At 42.2% G+C, this 27,646-nt stretch overlaps 1 protein-coding gene across 14 annotated transcripts in view; it reads left to right on the forward strand.

Moving 5' to 3' along the window:
* Positions 1-256: 256 nt before the first annotated feature.
* LOC120101733 (uncharacterized) overlaps positions 257-27,646 on the forward strand; it is a 28,669-nt gene continuing 1,279 nt past the window's right edge. Inside the window, exons 1-11 of one of the 14 annotated variants that reach the window (XM_087654973.1) lie at positions 298-479; positions 902-1,017; positions 5,682-5,813; positions 6,797-6,921; positions 7,199-9,023; positions 9,590-11,317; positions 15,224-15,420; positions 16,379-16,527; positions 16,944-17,039; positions 24,407-24,551; positions 25,933-26,027. In XM_087654973.1, the coding sequence (XP_087511099.1) occupies positions 6,909-6,921; positions 7,199-9,018 (1,833 nt within the window). In that variant the 5' untranslated portion in view covers positions 298-479; positions 902-1,017; positions 5,682-5,813; positions 6,797-6,908 and the 3' untranslated portion in view covers positions 9,019-9,023; positions 9,590-11,317; positions 15,224-15,420; ... (2 more) ...; positions 24,407-24,551; positions 25,933-26,027. Of the gene's footprint in view, positions 480-901; positions 1,018-5,648; positions 5,814-6,796; positions 6,922-7,198; positions 9,024-9,589; positions 11,318-14,073; positions 14,587-15,223; positions 15,421-16,378; positions 16,528-16,943; positions 17,040-18,777; positions 18,912-24,406; positions 24,552-25,932; positions 26,028-27,646 lie in introns of those variants that run through there. The other 13 variants (XM_087654975.1, XM_087654982.1, XM_087654984.1 and 10 more) reach the window with 13 other exon arrangements.

Here is a 27,646-nt window from a genome sequence, read left to right on the forward strand (position 1 = left end):
TTGCAGTTGAAGACAACGCTGATTGACAGGAAGAAAGAGCTGCATTACTCTCCCGTCTCCCATTGTTGGGCCCCTAGCCAAGGCCCAGGGACACCATGAGAAAAACAAACTTTATAATGGGCTGAGACAAATAATGTATACTAATATAAAAAAGCTTGAGACTATTCAGCTTAGGGTCATAAAGAGTCACTACCAGTCTCTCTATGACGACACCTATACGCTTTAGGAGCTCCCATGATGGGACCTTCTAATTACCAGAGAAAAGGGGAGAGACCAGAACTTTTGGGTTCAGACTTCATCTTAGAGAACCTGACATTAGGTTGACCTAACAGGCCCGTACATAGCACCAGTTTCCAGGCACAAGAAATCTACACCTCCAGGTTACAAGGCTACCCTTGACGTTTACTTCCTAACAACCACCAATCAGGAGGAAAACAGAAGTTAAGTTTATGGTTTGTCTCCCAGCACCAGCCAATACGGTAAAGGACATAATGGCCCCCACAATCAGGTGTACCAGGCTACTTAACCCCTTCTTCCCTCTATAAATGCTTGCCTGGAGCTGGGCTGGGGGCTCCATTTTCCCATCTGGCTGTGTCAGTGCTGCCGTGGTACCCAAGCTCAACTTTCAATAAGGAGACCCTAATGTGATTGCACCAGAATCAACTCCTTGGTGGGTTTTTTGGGGGGCGGTGCGGGGGGTTCACAGATGCTTCCTGGCACAATAGGAGGACTGCCAGTCACTACTCAACAGCTGCAGGCAGCTGCTTTGAGTTTATTCTTCTTAGCCTTTTTATACTCCACAGTACGGTAGGAAGCAAAGACACAATGTAACAGAAACAATTGCGGAAATAAACATGGGCATCTGTTCCCATTCAAAAGTCTCCCTATTCCTTCCCCTCAGGAAAATAGAATCTTCAGCTCCTAGCCCTTCAGCCTTAAATGCAGATCCCCTTACCATCCCATGGCTCTCAGGCCTGGAAATCTGCCCACAGGCTTGACCTGCCTTGACTCTGCCTGGTAAGTAGATTTTCTCTCTCTCCTTTCCCTGTTTTAGAGAAGTGGCAAACAACTTCCAACACCACAGCACAAATATACACACATGCATAACTAAGGCTATGTAACTGGCATTTTGTTTTGACGTATGCATGTATGTATGTATGTATGTAGGTAGGTATGTATGTATTTATGTATGTATGTATGCATTTAGTTAAGTAGTAATGTATTTATTTATTTATTTATTTATCTATTTTGGTTTTTTGTGATAGAGATTCTCTGTGTAACTGAGATCTGGCTGTCCTAGACTCAATTTGTAGACCAGGACTGCTCCAAATCACAGAGATCCTCTGCCTCTGCCTCTTGAGTGTTCACATTTAAAGGATATGCTGTCATGCCCAGCCCACCTCATTTGATTTTAATGCTTTCTATTGATCAAATATCACTAAATGTATGCTGAACTATTTGTTTAAATACTTCCATTGGAAATGGATTATCTCAGTTCTTAGTACTCTTACTACAAAGAAAATGACCAACCTATTTTTTCCTAAAAGTATATCATATAGACAGTCAAATTTGTATGGTTGTCACAATTATTTGTGTTGCTTCCTTTTCATATCAATATTAGTGAAGATGTAGTGCCCACGAGGACAACCTTCCACAAATGTTGTAAGTGTGCTCTGTATACTACAAATTGGATGTGAATATGGGCTTTTAAGCCATGACAGATACATGGAGACTGGGTGACACAATTATAGTGCCTACTTTAGCCATCTTTATGTAATGATCAAGGTCAGGTTGCCAGCATTGCATACCATTGACATTCCTACTAAGCCATCTCAATGATGCACAAATAAAATGAGCTCAAACATTGCATTAGTAAAATATTCTCTTCTTATCAGATGGCAAACAGCAAGTCACTTTTTGCTATTTCCATTTCCATAAGAAAAAGTTTCCAGGAGAGTAATGCAAAGTTATGAAAACTTCCAAATTTGCATGACAATAGCATTACACTCTCTTATGTCATACATTTTGCAGTTATTGAAAGTTGTGCTTTCAATTTTAAATAGTGTATTATTGAAAAATAGAAGCCATTCTGGACTTTTGCCTCATGACCATGACAAGGAGAGGAGAACAAAACAGTGATAACTAGGAAAATTGCAATGAAGTGTTGATATTCCCTAAGTAGGAATTCTACATATTAACCCCTCACATAGCTTAGAGTGATCTATGGAAATGAAGTACTATGTAAAAAGTAGAATGTGGAAATAAAAGTGACTTTAAGGTGTAGCTTCTAAAAGGATACCATCCATGATGGAGTGGTGATTAGCAGTAATTCTGATTCTATTAGTAAACTTCATCCATGGTCTACAAAAAGGCCAATAAACTCACTAGTCACACAAAAAAATTAATTAAATAAAATATTTGTGTTTAAAATAATCTCTAAAGGTCAAAATATTCTTCATATAACATTTTTCCAGTCCTTTTCCTAAAAACCTAACTTCTTTGTCTACCACAAAGACCAAGAGAAAGACATCATGGCCAAGATACCTTGAACACCTTCTGGAGCAACGGAGACACATTCTGGGAGTCTATCCTTTCTGCCCATGGGTGCTTGAAGCACTAAGAGCAACTTCTCTCAATGTTTGCCTATGGAACATGTGTCCTCAGTGTGCGACATGAAAGGCTTGCTGTCAGGAAAGTTCATACCATTCAGTAATATGAGTACAAAATTCTGTCCTTTATCCACCGGATGGTTTTAGCTCCTTTGTCAAAGATCAAGTGACCTTAGATATGTGGGATCATTTCTGGGTCTTTAATTCTATTCCATTGACCTACCTGTCAATCTCTGTACCAATACCATACAGTATTTATCATGGTTACTCTACAATACAGATTGAGGTCAGGGATGGTGATTCACTCAGAAGTTCTTTTATTGTTGAGAGTAGTTTTAGCTATTTTCAACAAATGGTGCTGGTTCAACTGGAGGTCAGCAGGTAGAAGAATGCAAATCGATCCATTCTTATCTCCTTGTACAAAGCTCAAGTCCAAGTGGATCAAGGACCTCCACATAAAACCAGATACATTCAAACTAATAGAAGAAAAGGGGGAAGAGCCTGGAACACAAAGGCACAGGGGAAATTTTCCTGAACAAAACACCAATGGCTTAGGCTCTAAGATCAAAAATTGAAAAATGGGACCTCATAAAATTGCGAAACTTCTATAAGGCAAAGGACACTGTCAACAGGACAAGATGGCAACCAACAGACTGGGAAAGATCTTTACCAATTCTACATCTGATAGAAAGCTAATATCTAATATATACAAAAACACAAAAAAGTAGACTCCAGAGAACCAAATAACCCTATTAAAAATGGGGTACAGAGCTAAACAAAGAATTCTCAACTGTGGAATACCAAATGGCTGAGAAGTACCTAAAGAAATGTTCAACATCCTTCGTCATCAGGGAAATGCAAATCAAAATAACCCTGAGATCCCACCTCACACCTGTCAGAATGGCTAAGACCAGAAACTCAGGTGACAGCAGATGCTTGCAAAAATGTGGAGAAAAAGAAACACTTGATTGCTCTGGAAAGCAGTTTTGTGGTTCCTCATAAAATTGGACATAGTGCTACCTGAGAACCCAGCTACAACACTACTTGGCATATACCCAAAAGATGCTCCAACACATAACTGGGACACATTCTCCATTATGTTCATAGCAGCTTTATTTATAATAGCCAGAAGATGGAAAGAACCCAGATGTCCTTAAACACATGAATGGAAACAGAAAATGTGATAGATTTACACAATGGTATACTGCTCAGCTCTTAAAAACAATGAATTCATTTAATTCACAGGCAAGTGGATGGAACTAGACAATATCATCCTGAGTGAGGTAACACAAAAGAACACATATGGTTTGCACTCACTGATCAACGGATATACTCGGAATACCCAAGATACAATTTACAGACCACATGAAGCTCAAGAAGAAAGACCTGCTTCAGTACTTATTAGAAGAGGGAGCAAAATATTCAAGGAAGGAAATATGGAGACAAATTGTAGAGCAGAGAATGAAGGAAAGTCCATCTAGAGACTGCGCAAACTGGGGATCCAGCCCATACACATACAGCTACTGAACCAAGACAATATTGTGGATGCCAAAAAGTGCATGCTGACAGAAGCCTGATATAGCTGTCTCATGAGAGGCTCTGCCAGAGCCTGACAAATACAGAGGCAGATGCTTACAGCCAACTACTGAACTGAGAACGGAGTCCCCAATGGAAGAGTTAGAGAAAGGACTGAAGGAGATGAAAGGGTTTGCAATCCCATGAAAACAGCAACAATATCAGCCAACCTTACCACCTCAAAGTCTCAGGGACTAAACCACCATCCCATGAGTCAGAGAGATGGACCTATGGCTCTAGCTGCATATATCACAAAGGATGGCCTTGGCAGGCATCAATGTGAGGAAAGGCCCTTGGTCCTGTAAAGGCTCAGTACATCAGTGTAGAGGAATGTCAGGGTGGGGAGATTGAAGGGGATGGTTGTGTGGGTGGGGGTGCACACTCACAAAAGCAGGGAAAGGGGGGATGGGATAGAGAGATTCTCTTGGGGAAACCTGGAAAGAGGATAATATTTGAAATGTAAATTAAAAACAGCAAATGAAAGAAACATTTAAAAAACTTGAGGTACAGCAGCAGAAGCTGCCAAGGCCACTGCAGAATATCCTTCCGACACTTACTGAAGAGCTCCATGACTGTGCCCTAGAACCTAAGCCGAAGCATCCTGTGGCCTGAAAGGACTTCCCATCCTGAACAATGGACCATGTGTAGGAACAAACCGGGTGAAGCAAGCAATTAAACCAAAAAACAAACCTGAGTAATCACTGAGCAAGAAAAGTCACCAGATCCTCAACAGAAAAGCCACCCATCTCTGATCTCCATAAGATCAAGACATGAATCTCCATAAGATCCAATCCTGATCCTTGGAAATGCCTACCCTCAGAAATCTCTGCTCACTAAGGAATCCAATCTAAGCCTTGACTACTGTTCAATTTGCTCTTGCTTGTTCTTGGAGCAGAGATGTTTCGTTCCCCCCAAATTCCCCCCACGTGAATTTTGCTGTAATTTTACACATCAGGGTGGACACACACACAAATACAAAAACGCACATGCGCGCGCACACACACACACACACACACAGAGAGACAGAGACAGATACAGAGACAGACACAGAGACAGAAAGACAGAAACAGAGACAAACAGAAACAGAGACAGAGAGAGAGAAGAGAGAGACAGAGAAAGATCATATATATCTTGTTATTTGCCTTTCTGGAATCTAGATGTTTCCCAAACAAAGCACCCCTATCTAAAACATTCTTTTTCTCAGGAGACTAATGCCCCAGTAAGGGGGGACCCCAACATTCTGAGCAAATCCCTCATACCCTGAATCTAAATGAATTCTCTGTCCCTTAAGGTGCCTCTTGTCTGGTCATTGTTCTCAGTAAAATGAACAGCAACAGGTAGAGCCCCTTGATGCTAAGAAGTAAGAAAAGTCACTGTGGGTTATGCCAGCTCTGAGTGGTCACTAATGCTGTGATGTCACAGAGAGCCATTGTGAGAAATGACCAACAGCTGATCATATAACTCACTGTCTGGACTGTTTTGTGTCCTTCTGTACAGAGAGTGGTTTGGTGGACTGTGGGACTTGGAGATTGGTGGTCGGATTGAAATTGGCGGTCAGTGATTGGATTGGATTTGGACTTTGGTGACTGGAGTTTGACATTGATCATCAGCTACACTTACACCCACAGGGTGAGTTCTTTCCTTCTGTTTTCTTTCCACGAGCTCAGAGGTTTAGTTTCCTGTTTATGTCACTTTATTCATTTGTAGGGTTTATTTACAGTTTTGCCTTCTTGTTTTTTTGTTTAATTTTATTTCTTTTTTTCTTCCTGAATTAATGTCTATTCTGCTTTCATTCTTTCTTCCTTCTTTCTCTTCTTTTGCCTTTTTTTCTTTCGTCCAGTCTACTTTAGTTTGGTTCGGTTTTCTTGTTCTTTTGAGGCTGCGTTTCATCGTGTGGCCTTGGAAAGCCTGAACTTTCTCTGTAGACCAGGGCAGCCTCAAACTAAGAGATTTGCCTGCCTTGCCTCCCAAGTGCTATGATGAAATGTGGGGACAAATCTAAGTAGCACCCTGCCTGGCTGTCTAAGTTAGGGTCTTATTGCTTTGAACAGACACCATGACCAATGTAAGTTTTATAACGGACAACATATAATTGGGATTGGCTTACAGGTTCAGAGGTTCAGTCCATTATCACCAAGACAGGAGCATGGCAGCACCTAGGCAAGCATGGTACAGGAGGAGCTGAGTTCTACATCTTCACCCGAAGGAAGCCAGGAACAGATTGAGAGCTTCCCCAGGCAGCTAGGAGGAGGGTCTCCAAGCCCACCGCCATAGTGACACTCTTCCTCCAACAAGGCCACACCTTCTAATAGTCCCACTCCCTGGGTCAGGCATATGCAAACCATCACACTGGCCAACATCCGTATTTCTTTTCCTGACATCTTCTGACTTTGTCACTTTCTGGTACTCTACAGCTCATCCTACCTCTTATCCTCCAGTCCTCTCATAGTTCCCCTTTCCTTTAACTCGGCTGCAATCCACCCAGATACTACATATGAGGAAAAATTTGTGGTATTTATCTCTGTTGGGCTGTATTATTCCATATATAACAGTGACCTCAAAGTGAATCCATTTTCAGAAAAAAATTGACAAATTTTCATTCTTATTCATAGGTGCTGTGCTACTCTTGCCCTCATCCCGTGTATAAACTAGGGCAGCTTATATCCCTTACCTTTCTTGATCCCTTGATCAAGTGCAGCCTTTCACTCAGTGCTTCCCTTCATAATGGACGTCTTAGGTAAGTTATTCAAAGGGTTGTCCTTTGAAATGGGGATCCTTGTTCTCCTGAGGAAAATGTTGTCTTGCGTTGCCTTTGCTTTCTTTCTACTGTGAGCCTTCTTCCTTCTTTCCATCCACTGTGTTTGTCTTTGCTATATTCTGGTTTCCCTGTGCCCTGGAGCCATAGCTGGACTTTTTTTTGAAGATATCTCTGAATTTTAATCTTAGAATCTTTAGTACTAAGTTTTCCTAGCAGTAATTCTAATTTGTTTCTCTGCCATTTTTACATGCTGTAGTTTCTGGGACCCCGGCTGAAGATGAGCAAATTTCGATGAAGTCAAGGGAGCTTGAGGCCAGTGGCCACGAAGGGAACACTCTGACAGAGGATTATTACATACTGGGCACCGTAGGGGAAGGGTCCTTTGCTCAAGTCAAGGTTGCTCTCCACCTTATTACCCAGACTCTGGTAGCCATCAAGATATTGAAAAGAGGCACAAGAAAAGACTTCTTAGTAATCTCTGAGATTGACCTAATGACCTCACTATACCATAATCATGTAATAAGGCTTCTCCAGATCATTGACACCGATCGCAAAACTTTCCTTGTGATGGAATACGCAGCCCAGGGATCCCTGCGGAAACTCGTCAACAAGCGTGGGCCTCTGGGTGAAGAAGAGGCACGCAGCATATTTAGGGAGTTGTGCTTGGCCGTCAACTATATTCACAGTCAGAATATTGCCCACCGTGACATCAAGGCGGAGAATGTCCTATTAGATTGGGAGGGGCATGTGAAGCTTTCTGACTTTGGTTTAAGCAAAAGACTGGCCTCTGGGGAAAAAGCCAAGGGCTTTTGTGGCACGGCACAATATTGCGCTCCTGAAGTGTTTGGTCACACACAATATGATATGCTCCCTGCCGATATATGGAGCATGGGAATTTTATTATATTACTTAGTTCTCGGAAAGCTCCCATATAAGGGGACAGTGCACAGCAAGATAAGGTATCAAATACTGTCCCGGAGCTGTTGGATACCATATCACCTCTCTCCGCAGCTCCGAAACCTGTTGAAGAGATTAATGACAATAGACCCAACAATGAGACCATCTACAACAGAAATATTGGCCCACCCTTGGCTGTGCCATGATCAAGAGATATTGAGCTCCTCAGGGGAAATCCCTAGATATCCTGAGTCCAACATTGCTTTCACCATGTTTCAAATGGGATACAGCATTCAAGAGCTCAGAAAGGCTTTGTGGGAAAGGAAATATAACGAAGCCATGGCTACATATCTTATTTTAAAAAGGAAATCGCCCTGGCAGCCCCAATTTTATCATGATGGAGGTCACAGTGGTACACTGGACCCTAGAGAAGATACCAACCTTTCTCGTTCTGTACGAAGAGTAGTAAGTGCCCCTAGCCTTCCCATCTTCCCTTTGTACACACACTCTGAGGTGCGTGGAGATAGGATAAGAGGCTGTAAGAGGAGGCACAGTTCGCTTACTGCCCTTTCTTCTCTTAAGGATAGCTTCCAGGAAAACAATTTCTCAGTGCAGATGCTTATGCCACACATCGGAAAGGGGACATTTAGAGAGAATGAGGGCAGCATTGATTCCACTGCTTCATCTTCAAGGAAAGGAAATGCAACAACACAAACAACAACGACGATGACAACGACGACGACAGAAACAACATCAACAACAATGACAATGATAACAACCACTACATCTGAAAACACTTCCTCACTGTTCGCATTCTCACAAAGCTCAATCTTTGAAAGCAGGCAACATGCAGTCAGTGAGAGCTCTGAGTCTCCAGACACAAGTAGCAGCACATCCTCTTGGGGGTCCACAAACAGCAGCCCCTTCCCCAGTAAGATCCAGGAAGAGAATATAGTCACCGAATCATTGCAAGTGAACAGATCATCTTCCATAGACTCAGACCATGAGAAGAAACTCAGAATGCAGCACCAGGAAGTGCCCAGAGTCCCTCTGAGAAGGTCGCGATGGAAGGGCCTGAAGAAGAGGATTGGCAAAGCCCTAAGAACCTTGTGTTGTTGCATCCCAGTGACAAATAACAACATGGCAGCCAATGAAGAGGGCTGCAGAGATACAGGCTAAGACAAGTAGGTGGGGTGTGATGGGAAAGGATACACTCTCTAGTTCTTTCTTCCCTTGTCAGCATGCACATTGAGGGGTTTGGTGACATTGTATCTATCATGCCAGAGTGAAAATCTCATTCTGCCCTCTCTCCTATAAGGAGTCCTCCAAAACCTGAGCTACTTGTAGACAGCAGAAGACAGTGACCCATTGCTAGGCAAGGATGCTGGAGAGGGATTCATGGAGCACGTGGGAAGAAGCAACCCGAGGGCCCATGTCAGCATAGGGAGAGCACAGAGAAGCATAAGTCCTACAAATCTGTGCTAAGATTTTTTGTCTGTTTAAAGGGCTGTAGGATGCTCTGTGGTCTCTGGAGGATGACAACAGAGAGTGGAGAGGAGTCTGCTGAGGATGCAGACAGTAGCAGGGAGGATAGAGTCAGGATGGAATTTCAAGTGGCTGTGTGACAGTGGGACAGAGGTCCATGTTGCTGACTTAAACTAGAGGCACAATTTTGTTTTTCCCTGAAGTCTGAAGGAAGATTCTGGGAAAAAAGTCTGAATGTTGTTCCTTCTGCCTATTCTCTGTACAGAGTTCCACCCTGGGCTGCAGTCCCGGAATAGCTATGGCCCAGTACAGTGCTTTTCATAGCACTCAGAAGCCCCTGGAAGAAACATCCATGCAGTACTGGTAATTAGCAAGAAAATGGAGAAGAAACAAGAGACTCTAGAGAACCTTTAAGCACAGTGAGAGTGTCAACCCTGCTGCCTGTCTCATGGTGTACTTGTGAGCTAAGGAGACAGTGGTCCTGGAGGCACTCAGAGGACTATGTTCCATGTCTCCAAGAGATCTGTGTGAACTGGTTAGAGGCAGCAACAGAACTGAGAAGCAGCGAAAGTGCATCTGGAGCAGAGAGGAGAATTCAGAGGGTGCAGAGACCGCTCAGCCCCACAGCTCTGCTGCAGTCCTCCATAGCACAGTCACGACGAGATGGATCCTGAAGCCCTCACAAATCTACCAGCTCTAGTCACTTATTTTATATGGTGCACTCAAATTTGAGTCATTTGATAGGTATTCTTTACATTCTATACACACACGTGCACACACTTACATACACACACACACACACACACACACACACACACACACACACACACACACACAAATGAGTTTTATTTGAAATGGAGAGAATCCCCATTCCAAACCAGGTAATTTCATATTGAGTGATTCTGCCTTCTGGAAACATTTCTCCAAATCAGCTTTCTCTTTTCTCCACTCCCTTCTGACACTTTAACTACCTATTGTACTGCTTTCTAGGAGTCATCGGAGGCCAGTATGTGTCTTGTTCCCCACTTTGGGCAAGGGTACCTAGCCATGTGCAAAGTGAGGCTTACCTATGGTCTGTCTTTTGAGGCGATCCAAGGTGAGGTCTGAAGTGCTTGAGTCCAGAGAAGGTGCTGGTAAGAAATATTGCAAGGTCGGGTGGGGCAGGGATATGTTGATAAAACAGATGAGATCCCCTGATATGACAGTGTGGGGTTTCCTCTGATTGGCCCATGGTGACTTGCCCCATTTCCACCAAGTACAAAGACACAGGGACCGCCAATTGTGTTAAGGAGGAACTGGATTTCTCTATCCTCTGGCCCCACTCTCTATTGCAAACTATTTGTTGTATATTGATCATTGTTACCACAGAACTTACTCTTGGCATGCTCAGATCCTTGCTACCTCTGCCACCCCTGCTGCTGCTTCTGCTTCTGCTTCTGCTTCTGGTGCTTCTGCTTCAATGTTTTGTCCATTGCAGGCTTGGAAGGGCCAGGAGCTTCTGGAGCCAATAAGTGAGCATTCCAAAGCCTCATGCTCAGGAAACTGCAGAAAACACCAGTAATGTCACTCAACACAGAATAACCCTTGCAGCCAGAGTCACCTGCAGGGACTTGGGAAAGGCTATACCTTTTTGAGCAAAGAAAACCTGGGTGGAAGAGAGGCACACAGTTGGTGCTTCTTGGCTCAGGCCATATGGGAAGGGACGGTCATTTACAGATTCACAACTGGCCTTTTCTAATTCTTTGAAAAACTCCTTATTTTCAGATCTCTTTCAGGGAAGAGGCTCCAGTTGGTTGATACAGATGTGGGGCAAAGGCAGACCCACAAGTGCATGGGTCAAGAAGTACAAGAAAAGAAATATGTGTTCTGATTCCAGGAGCATATAGCACCTTATCCTGACCAGTGTCGTGAGAGAACACTATCTGAGGCAGCTTGAAGAACTTCCTCACTGGGAACAGTTCCTTTCTGTTCTGGCAAGAGTCAAGTGACCAGGGTAAGGTTTTCTCACGTCCCATCCAACTATCGCCTCCACTCCTGTATGAATGGGACAAGGAGAGATAGCTGGGGGCTGTTGCAGTAAAAAATGAAAAAGGGTGGAACAGTTCACATGAGTGTCCTAGTGCTCTACCTAGTTCAATGTTTTGCTGCTAGCATTCGCCTCTGTATTTGTCATGACCCTCTCAGGAGAGAGATATATGAGGCTCCTGTCAGCTTATACTTCTTGATATCAGCAATATTTCTTGGTTTCGTGGCTGAATGGGGTTGATCCACAGAGGGGGAGGCACCAAAAGGCCATTCCTTCAGTCTCTGCTCCAAACTTTGTCTCCATACTCCTCCTATGAATATTTTTGTTCTCCCTTCTAAGAAGGACTGAAGCATCTGCTCTTTGGTCGCCCTTTTTCTTGAGGTTCCTGTGGTCTGTGGATTGTATTTTGGGTAGTCCTAGATTTTAGGCTAATATCCACTTATCAGTGAGTGCATACCATGTGTGCTTTTTTGTGCTTGGGTTACATCACTCAGGATTTTGCCTAAAAATTTCATGAAGTCATTGTTTTTGACAGCTAAGTAGTACTCCATTGTGTAGATGTACCATATTTTTCTATCTATTCCTCTGTTGAAGGACATCCTGGTTCTTTTCCAGCTTCTGGCTATTATAAAAAGAAGCTGCTATGAACACAGAAGAGCATGTGTCCTTGTTATAGGTTGGAGCATGTTTTGAGTATATGCCCAGGAGTGGTATAGCTGGGTCCTCAGGTAGAACTATATCCAATTTTCTGAGGAACTTCCAGACTGATATCCAGAGTGGTTGCACCAGCTTGCAATCCCACCAATTATGGAGGAGTGTTTCTCTTTCTCCACATCCTTGCCAGCATCTGTTGTCACCTGAGTTTTTGATCTTAGCCATTCTGACTGGTGTGATGTGGAATCTGAATTGTTTTGCTTTGCATTTCCCTGATGACTAAGGATGTTGAACATTTCTTTAGGTACTTCTCAGCCATACAATATCCCTCAGTTGAGAATTCTTTTTTAGTTCTGTGCCCCATTTTTAATAGAGTTATTTGACTCTCTGCACTCTAACTTCTTGACTTATCTGTATATATTGGATATTAGCCCTCTATCGAATGTAAAATTGGTAAAGTTCTTTTCCCAATAGATTGGTTGCCATTTTGTCCTAATGACAGTGTCCTTTGCCTTACAGAAGCTTTGCAATTTTATGTGGTCCCATTTGTCATTGCTTGATCGTTGAGTATAAGCCATTGGCGTTCTGTTCAGGAAATTTTCTACTGTGCCTTTGTGTTTAAGGCTCTTCCCTACTTTCTCTTCTATAACTTTGAGTGTATCTGGTTTAATGTAGAGATCCTGGATACATTTGGACTTGAGCTTTGTACATGACGGTACAATCTGCATTCTTCTACATGTTGACTTCCAGTTGAACTTGCACCATTTGTTCAAAATGCAATCTTTTTCCCCTGGATGGTTTTAGCTTCTTTGTCAAACATCAAATGACCATAGGTGTGTGCCTTCTTTTCTGTGTCCTCAATTCTACTCCATTGAGCTACCTCCTGTCTCTGAACCAATAGCATACAGTTTTTATCACTATAGTTCTGTAATATAGCTTGAAGTTAGGATGTTGATTCTTCTAGAAGTTCTTTTAGAGTTGAAGATAGTTTTTGCTATCCTGAGTTTTTCATTATTCCAAACGAATTTGTAAATTGCTCTAACTTTATGAAGAATTGAGGTGGAAATGTGATGGGTATTGCATTGAATCAGTTGATTGCTTTTGGCAAGATGGCCATTTTCACTATATTAATCCTACCTATCCATGAGCATGGGAGATCTTTGAATCTTCTGAGATCATCTTTGATTTCTTTATTCAGGGACTTGAAATTCTTGTCATACATTTCTTACGCTTTCCTAGATAAAATCACACCAATATATTCTATATTATGTATGCCATTGTGAAGGGAGTCCTTTCCTAAACTTCTTCTGAGCCCATTTAATGCTTTTATGAAGGACTACTGATTTCTTTGAGCTAATTTAATACCAGTCACTAGAACATTCAGTGCTCTTAACTGCTGAGTCATCTCTCCAGCTTGACTCTCCCTTTGCAATTTGTGTTCCCTTGTTCTTCTTTTCTTGTCTAATTGCTCCAACTAGAATTTCATGAACTATATTGAAATCCTTGCCTTTTCCCAGATTTTAGAGGATCACTTCAAGTGTCTCCATTTAATTTGGTGTTGGCTGTTGTTTTGCTCAATATTAAATTTATCATGTTTAGGTATTTTGCCATGAATTCCTGATCTCTCCAAGACTTTTAACATGAGTCGGTTTGATTTTATTAAAAGCTTTATCATTTCTCTTGTTCATGCCCATATAATGCTCTCTGGACAGCCCTGAATGTCAGCTCACGATTCTGATCCCATAGATTTTGGAAATATGCTGTGATAGCAGTCTTTACCCAGCTGTTTGCATGCCAACAATAGCTGAAGATTCCAAATCTGTCACTTTATGGTGATAATCCGTAACGATAGTGTCTGGATCTTTCAAACCTTTCTGAGTATAAAGATTCCAACAAGGTAAACCCTCCTATGCTAGAATAAAATTCTGACTGTGCATGGTTCATGCATTTAGCTGCTTACCTGTTACCTCTGCACTTACTAAGCAACACTGTGGGAGGTTTGGACTTTCTCTGTTTGGTAGTCCGTATTTCACTGTCTATCACACAGAACCAAATTCTCTCTTCCCTAGAACACAAACAGCTGTGCAACTGATACACTTGGACTTCCGCAGGACCTTGGAAAACAGAGCTCTTTCTCATACGGCATAAGCTTCACATCAAGTCACTTTAGGTTTCTACAAGTCCATCGCTGTAATCACACCTCGTTCACTGGAGTACCTTAAAAAAATCACACATTTCTCATAGGATATGGAGTTCATTCCAAGTCACCTCAAGTCTTCAGAAATTCATCTTCGTAATCCCCATCTAACACTTGGAAATCTAAGGCTCCCTTTGCCCTTCTGCCACCTCCAGCTAGATTATGCTTCCGTCAGTGGGATTGGCAGAACTCTTTGCTACTGGTACAATGGCGATGGGTAGAAATGTGTGCCAGGAACCCTTCTGTCTATGCTGCAACCCGGCCGCAAAGCCTCTAGTGAAGTACTTAGCAGGATATAGCACAAAGGCGCAAAGGCCTCTGGGTAGAGCTGTTGACTGGGAATAGCGCGAGGAAAAGAAGGGCGCTGGGTGAAGCAGTTGCTCAGGTACTGCACTAGGGTTCAAAGGCCTCTGAGTAAAACAGTTCGTAGGTGTTCCTGTTTCTTGCCATGGAGATCACTGGGAGCATCTCAGGAGTTGTAGTCTTTGGGCTTTTTGCCATAGGTAAAAAGGGACAGATTAAAAATATGCAACTGCATAACGGTACTCTATAATACAAGTACAATTGCTTGGGTCTTTTAATTTTGTATGTACGAGAACTTCCGTCCTAAGTTACACTGGTTTAAAATAACGTATCTACAGTAATTCCCAACATGTACACATTATAGTTAGATAAGGTTCACTTGTTTCTCCGGTCTCTAACTGCAGCAGGGCATTTTTTTTGTTAACCAAGTGAAGTGAGTACTGTCTCCTGTAATTATGTCTTCAAGTAGCCACAGCTTTGTCCTCCTTTAAGGACCACATGGAAACATGCATGTGTGCACCAAAACCTACATACTCATGAACGCATACAAACCAATACAATCTCTCCTTATCACTCTCTAACCCCGCGCCCTTCTGCTTTTTGTAGAAGTTCCTTGCCTTGCTTGTACCTAGTCCTTGAGCTTTCATAGATTCTGTTGGAATTCACATCAAGTAGATTTTCATCTTTCTTACTTTATTGAAATTCTTGCTATCTTGCAGGTCCCTGAAAGCCCTTTCTTCGCATTCAAATTCAGTGGTCAGGCCTTGGCACTAACCGGCCTGTCCTAGCGTTAGCACAGTGCATCACTGAGTCTTCTGTGATGCTGTGTTCAGCTGCTCCTGGTGATTCACTCTAGACTTTACCTCATGTCCCAGTGGCTACTTCTGAGTCCTGCTTGCTGGGACTCCTGCCTGAGGTGATGATTTTGATGGAATTTCTGTGCAATTCTTTTAATGTTTTTTTTTTATTTTCATGGATGTCTGCATTCTTTTCCTTGTGGTGCTAATTTCACAATCTTTTTAATATTGAAGATATTGATCATAATTTAAATAACAGAAGAATTTTTATTGTTTTGTTGATGGAATTAGTGAATCCAGAAGTTGCTCGACATATTCTGAACTAGTTGCTAAAGTATAAGAACAATTGCAAGATTTTGTATATAAACTTATTTAGATGGCTGCTCAAAGGCTAAACTGTGGTAGACATCTGCCACCAAGGTTTATGAAGTGACTTCAATCTCTGGAACTCATTTATTGGGAGGAAGGAAGGGACTCCTACAAGTTTTCCTCTGACCTTCACAAGTGAACTGTGCCTGATGTCCACCCACATACAAACAACTACTCACATTTAAATCTAATTAAAATAACCACTTTTCTTGCTTGCTTAAATGATGCTGGCCTCTTTCTGGACCACTCAATGATTTATTCACACAGAATGATAGAAATATCATTTACAATCTAGAAATAAATTCAATAAACAAATGAGGCTGGCCAAACTCCAGATTACAAATTGATTTAAAGGGAATAATTAATATAATCAATACCATCAATGCTGATAAACAGGGTATCAAATTTGTTCTGGGTTAAACTGAACAGAAGATCCTGTGATTGGTTCCCACAGGAGAACACACTGTGTCGTATGCTTCCAAGTGCTTTGCCATGAAATAAGGCTAAGGAAAGGAATAGCAAAAGATGAAATATTCTGGAACTAGACCAAGCTCCCCAAATGGCACTAACACAGATAATTTAAGGCAGCGTACACAGGTCTCAGAGCACAGTTGAGCCCTGCAGCATAATTTATTAAGAGATGTGAGCGGTTGACTTCTGAGGCAAGGAAATAGGAGCAAATAAGGGACTTCTCTTACAATCCCATAGGACATTTCTCTGGCAAGGATCGTCACAAACGTGTGAAATGTTTGCCCGGGGAAAACACACAGAATGAAATGTGATGCCAGAGCTTACTGCTGTTTTGTCACATGAGTGTTTTCGACTAAGATAAGCCAACTTCCCAGATTCCCAGAGAGGTAGGTATTCAGCGGAAATGACTTGGGTTTTGTACCTCTTAGATACTTGGGACTCTTATCAGTGACTGTTAGAAACTTTCTTTGCAGCCCGCTTTCTGTCTCCCAGGATGAGCACACATATGTAAAAGTCAGACTTTGAGAGAAGCCGTTCTTTGTGCTTCAAGCATCCATGAATGAAAAGGGCAGAGTGCCAGGGTATGTCTTCATTGCTCTGTGAGATGTCAAGGATTATGCGTGATCTTTTTGTCTTGCTTCTGGTGATGGATCAAGGGCGAAAGTTAGTGTTTGTCAATAGCAGGAGCTAGTCCTGCAGCTAAAATGTCACAGAAAGAATGGTTTTTACCTTTAGAGATTATTTTAAACAAAATGAGTTTTAAAATGTTTACAGATTTTATTTGCCTTGTACTTTTAAATAGATTATTTCTTCTGCTGCCGAAAGAATCCCAGGATGTAGCAGTGGAAATAGAGAACTTCAACAGTAAACTTGGATTGGGAAGTCCTAACCTGTATCTGTAAGTATGCATAACCTGGAGGTAGAGGAATAAAAATGAAAAGTGTGACGTAAGCCCAGGAGTTCATATACTAGAAGAACGAATTTCCACACATGGAATCCATTGTCATGGGATCCACAGAAGTAGCATGCTGGTTATTCCACCCTGTTTCCTTAAGGCATCTCTAATTTTATTTCTACTTTAATGACAATCAATTCCATACAATTATGACACCAGTGTTACTTTATACATGTATAGGTATATTTTGACCATGCCAACCCCTACTCATCTCATCTCTCTCTCTCTCTCCCTCCCTCTCTCTCTCTCTCTCTCTCTCTCTCTCTCTCTCTCTCTCCCATGAGAGGCTCCCACTCCAACCCAGTCACTCCACCTCAATACCCTAGCATTCTGCTACATTGGAGAAAGGAGCTTTCACAGGACCAAGGGCTTTTCCTCCTATTGATTTTGGACAATGCCATCCTCGGCTACATATGAAGCTGGAGCCATGGATCCTTCCATGCTTACTCATTGGTTGGTGGTTTAGTCTCTGGGAACTCTGCTGGGGTCTGGTTGGTTGCTGTTATTGTTCTTCCTATGGGGTTGCAAACTCCTTCTGCTCCTTCAGTCCTTTCTCTAACTTCTCCATTTTGCTCCCTATGCTCAGCCCAATGGTTAACTGCAAGCATCCTCATCTGTATCAGTAAGGCTCTATCAGAGTCTCTTAGGAGACATCTATATCTGGCTCTTGGCAGCAAACACTTCTTGGCATCAGCAATAGTGACTGGGTTTGGTGGACATTCCCCCCATGCCACCCCATTGTTTCTAATCCTGCTTCCAATACCTGTTAAACCACCAATTCTTCTCAATGAGTAGCTGTCCAGTTTTGAGATCTTTCATTCTATTGTGCGTTCAATGAACTAGGTTTAAATAGGGGTGCTATGTGAGTGTGGGTGTAATTTATTCAGGAGAACATGAAAACATCACTCCAGAAGAGCACAACATTTCTCCCCCTAGCAGCCATTGACTGTTAAGGACATTTTAGTATAGAAATGTGACAAATGACTCTTCATCCTCATAACCATATGTGGTTTCATGAGTGTAATGGCCATGGTAGTGCTTCACAGCAGTTAGTTCTGTCACATGGCTCTCATATACTTTCCTCCCTCTTTCCATGGTGTTTTCTTAGCATGGGAGGATAGATATCCATGTTCTGCTGGGCACTCAATGGTTGCTTACTCCTAGCACTTTAATCAGGCATGAGTCTGTGCATAAGTTTCCTGTTAGTCACCTATTTTCTTTCTCTGAAATAAAACAATCACCCTTGTGAGGGGGAAAGGGAAGGTGTGAAAATCATTCCACCCATCTCCAGGGTTCTCCTCTCAGAGATATTTCAGAAGCCTTTGGCGTTGGTGGATTCATATAAGCCAATAGTAGATCGCTCCCAAGTGACACAGCATGAGCTGTAGCAGGATCACCAGCATCCCTCTAAAGGGAACTCCATTCTAGCCATAACTCTTGGTTGGTTGAGAACTATCAAGTTGACTGGGTATGCCCATTCACACAAGATCTCCAATCTGCTGCCCAGCATCTTTGAGTCTCGGTATGATTTACTGTGAAGGTATTTGGGAAAATTTGGGAGGTGACAGAGACCAGACCTTTTGCCTCATAAAAACATAGTTCCCCAATTTAACAAGGCTTTTTAAAAAAAATATCACTCTGAGGGCTTGTACTCCTTTGTCTCATTCCTAAACCTCACCAGTTTCTTTGTGGTAGTGTGTCCTGGCATGCTGGGAGCTCACGTCTTCTGTAAACTGTTGGCATCTAGGAGTGTGGAGCTTCGATGATCTCGGAGCTGGATATGGATGAAGAACCTAGGGAGAGGGGACAGAAAAGGTGGGCAAATTTTGGAAAGTAAATAAAAAATATCTTAACAACAACAGCAACAACAAAGCAATAATAATAATAACAATAATGGGAAAAAACACATAGATCCTGAGATCTAAAACCTGAAGGTGTCCTTTGGCCTTCACATGCACCTACATACATTTAAACATTAATATGCACCCTCTTAGAGTCACTGGATTACAAAAATACAAGCCCTATTCTTGCAAAAAAAAAAGTAGCATAAATTTCAGTAGTAAAGTAAGGACTCTGATAGAATGAATACCCATAAAAGTCTAAATTCAATGAGATGAATTAATTGGACCCCAATTCTATCAATTCTATACCTTTCCCCATTTGATGTCACAATGCTCTGAATGAAGCAGTAGCCAGGATGACACTAGAATAAGGCCCAATAGAAGAAACCCAATACTTAGCAGACCACCTGCTTGCTGCTCCATTTTTATCTGGTTCCTGGGACATCAATCTCATGCTGACATCAGGGAGGACCAGTAGCCATGCACAACAGGTACGCCTCCTGTACCTCCTTGGCAATAGAGGGTCCCATAGCATGGTGATGTCTAATGCAGGTCGAGTACTCAGGATCCCATGTCATAGTGGTCTGCAGGCTGTAATACTAATTCTAGAGGGAATTCCGTGTTTTAATTTTTTTTAATTTTGTATTTGGTTATTTTCTTTATTTACATTTCAAATGTTATTTTTCTTTCTGGTTTCTCCTCCACAAACCCCATATCCTATTGCACCTCCCCTGTGCTGTGCTTCTGTGATAGTGCTGCCCCACCTACCTTGGCACTCTTGCCTCACTGACCTAGCATACCCCTACTCTGGGGCATCTAGCCATCAGAGGAACAAGTGCTTCCCTTTCCATTGATACCAGGTGAGGCCATGATCTACTACATATGCAGCTGGAGCCATGGGTACATGCCTCCATGTATATTCTTTAGTTGGTGGTTTAGTGCCTGGGAACTTTGGAGCTTCTGGTTCATTGATATTGTTGTTCTTCCTATGGGGATGCAAACTCCTTTAGCTTCACACCTTCCCCTAACCTTCCCGTGGGTTCCCCGGGCTCAGCCCAATGGTTGGCTGCAGTAATCGGAATCTGTATTGGTAAGGCACTGGTAAAACTTCTAGCAGACAGCTATATCAGGATCCTGTTAGCAAGCTCTTCTTGGCATCAGCAATAGTGTCTGGGTTTGCTTGGTGCATATGGGATGGATCCTCAGCCTGGGAAGACTCTGGATGACCTTTCCTTCAGTCTCTGCTGCATTCTTTGTCCCTGTATTTCCTTTAAACAGAAGCAATACTGGGTTAATATTTTTCAAAGGGGTGGGTGGCCCCATTCCTCAAAAGGGCGCTGTTCCTAACCCCTGTATATGGTCTCCACAGGTTCTCTCTTCCCTTTGTTGGTTATTTCAGCTAATGGCATCCCAGTTGGTGCCTGGGAACCTCTTGCTTTCCTGGCACCTGGGACTTTCTGGTGGCTGCCTCTAATTCCCTATTCCTTTACTACACAAGTCTGTTCAATTTCCTAACCCTCTGTATATATTTCCTGTCTCCTCCCACACTCGATCCTGCCCCCTCCCACTCCCCCTCCTCTCTCAGTCCCAGGTCCCTTCCTTCCTCTACCTCCTGCGATCATTTTGTTCATCCAACTCAGTAGTACTGAAGCATCCACACTTTGATTTTCCTTCTTCTTGAGCTCATATGATACATCTGCGAGTTAAATCATGGGTACTCTGAACTTTGTTTCTAGTATCTGATTGTCAGTGAATACACACCATGTGTGTACTTTTGTGACTTGGGCTATTGCACTTAGGATATTTTCTAGTTCCCTTCATTTGCCTAAGAATTTCATGAAGTTGTTTTAATAGCTGAGTAGTAGTACCCCATTGTGTAAATGTACCACATTTTCTGTATCTATTCCTCTGTTGAAGGACATCTGGTTCTTTCCAGGTTCTGGATATTATAAATATTGCTGCTATGAACATAGCGGAGGATGTGTCCTTGTTATGTGTTGGAGCACATTTTGGGTGCCCAGGACTGGGTATTGCTGGTTCCTCAGTTAGTACTGTGTCCAATTTTCAGAGTAGCTGCCAGACTGATTTCCAGAGTGGTTTTACCATCTTGCAATCCCACCAGCAATGGAGGAGTGTTTGTCTTTGTTCACAGTTCACATCCTTGTCAGTCTCTGTTGTCACCTGACATTTTTATCTTAGCCATTCTGACTCATGAGTGGTGGAATCTCAGGGTTGCTTTGATGTGCATTTCCCTGAAGACTAAGGATATTGAACATTTATTTAAGAGTTTCTCATCCATTTGAGATTCCTCAGTTGAGAATTCTTTGTTTAGCTCTGTACCCCATTTTTAATAGGGTTATTTGGTTCTCTGGAGTCTAGCTTCTTGAGTTCTTTGGGTATATTGGATATTAGCCCTCTATCTGATATATGATTGGTAAAGATCTTTTCCCAAACTGTTGGTTGCCATTTTGTCCTAATGACAGTGTCCATTGACTTACAGAATCTTTGCAATTTTATGAGATCCCATTTGTCTGTGGTTGATCTTAGAGCCTTGGCCATTGGTGTTCTGTTTAGGCAAATTTTGCCCATGTCTATGTATTGAAGGTTTCTCAATTTCCCTTCTAATAGATTCAGTGTATTTGTCTTTGACTCCTCCACCCCCTTGGCCTTGAGCTTTATACTGAGAGATAAGAATATATCACATGCTGACATCAAGGAAAAACTGGTAGCTATGAAACAACTCTTATGTTGCCTGTACTTCCTTGGCAATAGATGATCCCATAGCATGTTGATGTCTAACATAGATCTAGTAAACAGGATCCTATCTCATACTGGTCTGCAGGTTGTAGTACTAAAAGTCCAGGCACTGACAGACCAAGTAAACCGTACATGCAGTGCTATACATGAAAGAGAGGGGAATGCAACCCAACCCATTCAATCAGTCTATGCCTTCTTTATCTAGCAAACATCTCACCCATCCCAACCGTGTCTAAATGTCTACTTTGTACATGTCCTTGTCTGATGTCCTAGATCTGTCTTCTCTGGGATCCCACTACCTGGCTCTTTCCCAAATCTTCTAGTCACAAGTTTACTCAGAGCATTTTGTGATTCATGGCCTCTCCAAAAGATAATACCTGTTCATATCTATAATTAAAATCTAATTTGATGATTGCTGTTACAGAAAACTCTGTCTCAGCTGCCATTTTGAGAGCTTTAGTACTTGAAGTAATTAATAAATATATATATTTATTTATTCATTCATTCATTTATATTAACTTTATATCTGCTTCATCCCCTCCTTTCTAATTTGCCCCTCACAAATCAGTGAGAACTCCCTGCTCCTATTGTTGAGGACCCCTTATGAAGACTAAGCTGCAATCTGTTACATATGACTTGAAAGTGCTAGATCTAGTCCATGCATCCTGTTAGATTAGTGGTTAGGTCTCTTGGAGCCACCAAGTTTTGAGGATAGTTGAATCTGTTGGGATTTATGTAGGAATCATGAAGGGTTCCTTTCCATTCCAGGTCCCCCAATCTTTCCCCCAACTCTTCTACAAGATGCCCGTGGTCTGTTTAATTTTTGACTGTGCATCTCTTCATCTGTTTAGGTCTGTTGAGGAGTGTAGCCTCTCAGCGGACCGTTACACTAGTCTACTGTCTGCAAGAATAAAAGACTGTTAATTAATAGTGTCATGAATGAGTTCTTGCCTATGGGATGGATCTCAAGTTGGTTCATCAATTCCTCAGTTTCTGCAACCTCTTTGTCTTTGTATTTCTTGAAAGTTACCAATTTTAGGGTTGAAATTTTGTGGGTATGTCGTTGCCCTTTCCCTCCACTGGGAGTTCTGGCTGTCCACAGCAGGTGGCCACTTTAAGCTCCATTTCCCCACTGCCAAAAGTCTCAGCTAGAATCCTCTTTATAGACTTTCTGGACTCTTCCTCATCACAGGTCTCTGGCACATTCTACGAATGACCACCCACCCACCCACCCACACAAAAACACTTTTGGTCACTATCCCCTACCCTCTCTTCTTAGTTTCCCCTATAACTGATGTCCTTGTTCTAGTTTCTATTCTCTCTATCCCTTCCAGTTCCCTCTCGCACTCCATCTCAGATGACTATTTTATTTCCTCTTGGGTGAGATTCAAGCATCTTCCTTTGTACCTTCCTTGTTTTTAGATTCTTTTAGGTCTGTGGATTGTAGCATGTATAGCCTGTACTTTACAGTTAATATGTACTTTTGAATGAGTACATAACATACATGTCCTTTCACATATGGGTTACCTCACCCAGGATATTTTATAGTTCCAATGAGGAATAATTATTAATTAATTAATTAATTAAATGAACATCCTACTCACCCACTGTCCCATTCTCAAAATCCTTTTCCATCCCCTTCTGCTTTTCTGCTCTAAGAAAATAGAGGTCACCTGAGTAGCCCCCAACTTTGGCTGTTCAAGTCTCTATTAAGGCTAGGAGTTTCTTCTCCCACTGAGGCTCGACAAGACAACCCAGTTGGAAGAACATATCCCACATATAGGCAACAGTTTTTAGGATAGATCCCAATCAAGTTCTTTGGAATCTACATGAAGACCAATGTGCACATCTGCTACTTATGTGCGGAAAGGCTTCCATCCAGCCTGATACTGTTCTTTGGTTGGTGGTTCAATTTCTGAGAACCCAAAGCATCCAGATCTTCCTGTAGAGTTCCTATCCTCTTACAGGGTGTAATCCTTCCTTCCACTCAAACTCCACCCACTCTTTGGCTATGGTTGTCTGTACCTATCTGAGTCAGTTGTTGAATGGGGGCTCTCAGAGAACATATGTCTGTAAGCCTAACAGAGAATCATTAATAGTGTAAGGAACTGGTGCTTACCCATGAGTTGGGTCTCGAGTTGGGTAGGTTATTGATTGGCTGTTCATTAGTCTCTGATCCACCCCCTGTGCCTGAATCTTTTATAGACTGGATAAGTTTTGGGTTGAAATTTTTGTGGGTTATTTCATGTGCCTATTTCTCCACTGGGATTCCTGCATGGCTACAAGAGGCAACCTCCTCAGGCTTCATATTCCCACTGCTGTGAGTCACAGCTAATGAGACCCTCACTGACTTTTAGGCACCTATCCTATCCCAGGTCTCTGTCTCTTCCTGGAGATGCCCCTATTTTCCTCTACTCTGTTAGTTGCAGATTTGACAGGAAGAATTTTTAAGATTGGTCTTCTATGAGGTCTTGATACCTACAAAAGGGTACCTTCCCTTGTGCAGTACTTGAAGGCCAGATGTGGGCAATAATGTGCAGAAACATGAATTTTGTTGAATGTTTATATCCCAAGCCTTCCAAAATACTGGGAGCCCACTGAAGCATATTGGGACTGTTTGAATTACTACCTTTTAATTTTGCTTTCCACAGTGTAAACATCTTGAGTGCTTTTGCTCTCAGAAGCTGAGCTGTTCTTTTCATGTGTTCCTAGGTGTCCCGACTTAAGAACAACCAAAGGGAAGTTCTTTCAGTCACTTGAGTAAATATCTCCATTGAAGGAGTCCAAGAAAGAAGCTGACTGAAGGACAGTTGTCTCTGTTCATGCAGTGGTCACATGCTTTGGAGATGATTTGAAGGTATACTACACATGGATCTAAGGTTGAGTACTTCTACCCGGCCTGTTAATACAGAGAGACAGTATACATTTTCCGAGGTGGGGTCCAATGTGGCATGATTAGGGTACTAGATGCCCACCTTGTGAAAGCTCCATTGGTGTGATGACGCGTTATTCTGAAAGTATCTCTTCTTTCCTAACACACTGTAACTTTCCGTGGACCTCAGAGCCACAGTTAGTGAGACACTGTGAGGTCACTTAAGAGTGATATTTCACTGTGTAATCAGGCTGTCTGCTGAATCTGATTTTAAGAGAACAATATGACAAACAACTGTACTTGCCTTGGATCTCCAGTGAAAACCCCTCTTACAGCCTAAGCTTTCAAATGATCTACTCTTCGATGCTTCCAAACTATTAGCAGTTATGGGAATGCATGCTGGGAAGGAAAAATACAGTTTGAAAGCACTGCTACTAAATGACAATTGATCAGCCATATATGGGCAAAACAGCTTCTTGTTGTTTGTTACCTGTGGAATGTGGGGTCAGCTGAAGTCAGTGACTCAATCCCCTATGAGTGTTAAAGATTTCTGTGAAGTATTCCTCATTCTCACCACATGGGATATTTTCTCTGTTGTTCAAGGAAAGGGATAATGAAGATCTTTGTTTGGGGCATAGACATACAGAGACAGAAATGCAAACACAGACATGTAAACAAATTAATAAGACAACATTCAGGCAGGCACAAATTCAGACTCATACAACACACAGGAAAAATTCAAGACCTAGGGAGAGAGAAGTAGAGAATTCTAATCTGGGCTTGCTCTTGGGGTAGTTCTGCCCTTGAATTTATTTTCCTTAATGCAACACAGTCACATTTGGGTTGGTCTGGAGATTTATAATTTATTCAAGTCAAACCTTTGGAGGGAAGGAATATCTCTGGCATCATTTTCATCCTGCTACCTGTTATGGATGCCTGCCAGCTGCAATGATGCCACCGCTGTGAGGTTGTCCTCAGAGGACTCCAAAACAGGATGTTTGTTTTCTTTCTTTATGAGACTTTAATTTAATCTGGGTGCTTTATTTTTTGATTATGTGTAGTATATTTGTATCAGTGTAGGGTATGGTGGATATGGGCACACAAACAGAGATAAATAAGGAGATCAAGAGATCACTTTTGAACACCAGGAGCATAGCCAATTTTGGCTACCTATGTGCTTACTGATAATTAAACTAGAAAGTACTGAGCCATCAATCCATCCCAAGACTCAGAATTTGTTAGGCAAGTGCAAATCAAAGTACCATTTAGTTTGCATTGATTGATTGATGCAGCGCAATAAATCTACTAAAACTGTCAACCTTGTGCTATCAAACTACCATGTGGGTTTTCTTCTTTCATTTTACAGTTGGTGAAACTGAGGCCCAGAGACAGATACAATTTTCCTAAGTCATTGTGACTATTCCAGCAGCACATTGGCCAGACAAGCTCTTTATACGTAAGGTATGGTCTTCAGAAGAGTTGCTCAAATGAATGTGGGTGTGGCAGAGAGCAGGCAGAGCATCTGCTGGATCCCTATGGTGTTCGGAAAGACTGGCCTTGTCAGGAATGATGTGTCACTGCAATGCTTCTCATGAGAGTGCTCTTTCCTACTGCTGTTCTTCATGCAGATGTGTGTGGAGAGACTTTGGAAGCCTGGTGACTTGGTTCTTGCTCCACACACTGAACACAAAAGGCAGAGAGAGGGCATGCATGCTAGGAAGAGACACAGTACTTAGAAAGGCAGTGGAGACGAGTCTGGGACACGGAGCCATGGGAAACCTGCCACCATCCCATGGCTCTGGCATCTGTCACTCCTCCAGGTTTACGGAAGTGATTTGTGTGTTCCTGTCACCTACAGATTCTCATGATCTTCTCTGGGGAAGAGCTTTGTCATGAATGTGAACACATTCACTGATCAATAGAAGAAGAACATATGGGATTGGATGTGGTTTGGGGAGGGTTCTGAAGAACATGCATTAGGACCCTGTGTTCTCAGTCTTGAGTCTGCTTTGTGGGTGGATGAAGCACTTGCTGATAATTACCAGTCAGAAAAAAATGGCATGATTCTGTCACCATGTCCCTTCTCAGTAGGAGCACAGCTCTGTAATGAGAACCAACTGGAAAAGAACTACACAAAAACTTGCTGCTGTGCCAAGCTCACCTTATCATGCTTATTACTCATTTATATTTAGTCCTCTTATGGAGAGCCCGCAGCAGCGTGACAGAGGACTGTGATGCTCCCAGGTGATCTGTCTGGAACAGACATCACTGTGTTTGAGACATAGAGAAAAGGGGATGAGTTACAGATCCCTGCAGAGTACACACACAGGGACTTTTGGCTGTGCTCATATGGACCATAGGTAAGGGAAGGGAAAGTAAAAGCCTGTATGTAACACATTCTGCTGGGGCAAAAGAGCAGTCTGTCCAGGGAAATGAAGTGGTTTAAGGAAAGTGGATGTGCTGGCTAGTTATGGGTCAACTTGACACACACTAGAGTCATCAGAGAGAAGGGGGTCACAGTTGAGAAAATGTCTCCGAGAGCAGGCCATGTGTTATCAACCAGTAAGAAGCACCCATCCATGACCTCTGCATCAGCTTCAGCCTACAGATTCCTGCCCTGTTTTATTTTCTATCCTGACATCCTCTGATGATTTCTAGTGCTGTGGAAGTGTAATCATTACACACACACACACACACACACACACACACACACACACACACACACACACATTCTCCACATGCATACAAACACATATATACATACATATCTAATATGCATATATATGTTTGTATGTATATGTACCAGAGAATTATTGCATTTAACTTATGTAGAAAATGAAATATTTGAATAGTAGTAACATTATTATTGAAGTATATTGTTTTGCCTACCCTTTGTGTGACATTTTGGTTAGTACATCTATAGACCACAATCTTGAGCATAGCTCCCTGTGTGTACCTCAGACAGCTTCATTGAGATGCTCTATTTTATCAGTGAAACAGTCCCTGCATTCTAGGTTATTTTTAATATTAATGAATGAAACAATTTTATTAAATTTCATACATTTTTTTTACTTTGTCAG

The sequence above is a fragment of the Rattus norvegicus genome, chromosome 3 (assembly GCF_021556685.1).
Source record: "Rattus norvegicus strain SHRSP/BbbUtx chromosome 3, alternate assembly SHRSP_T2T, whole genome shotgun sequence".
In the NCBI taxonomy this organism is placed as follows: domain Eukaryota; kingdom Metazoa; phylum Chordata; class Mammalia; order Rodentia; family Muridae; genus Rattus; species Rattus norvegicus.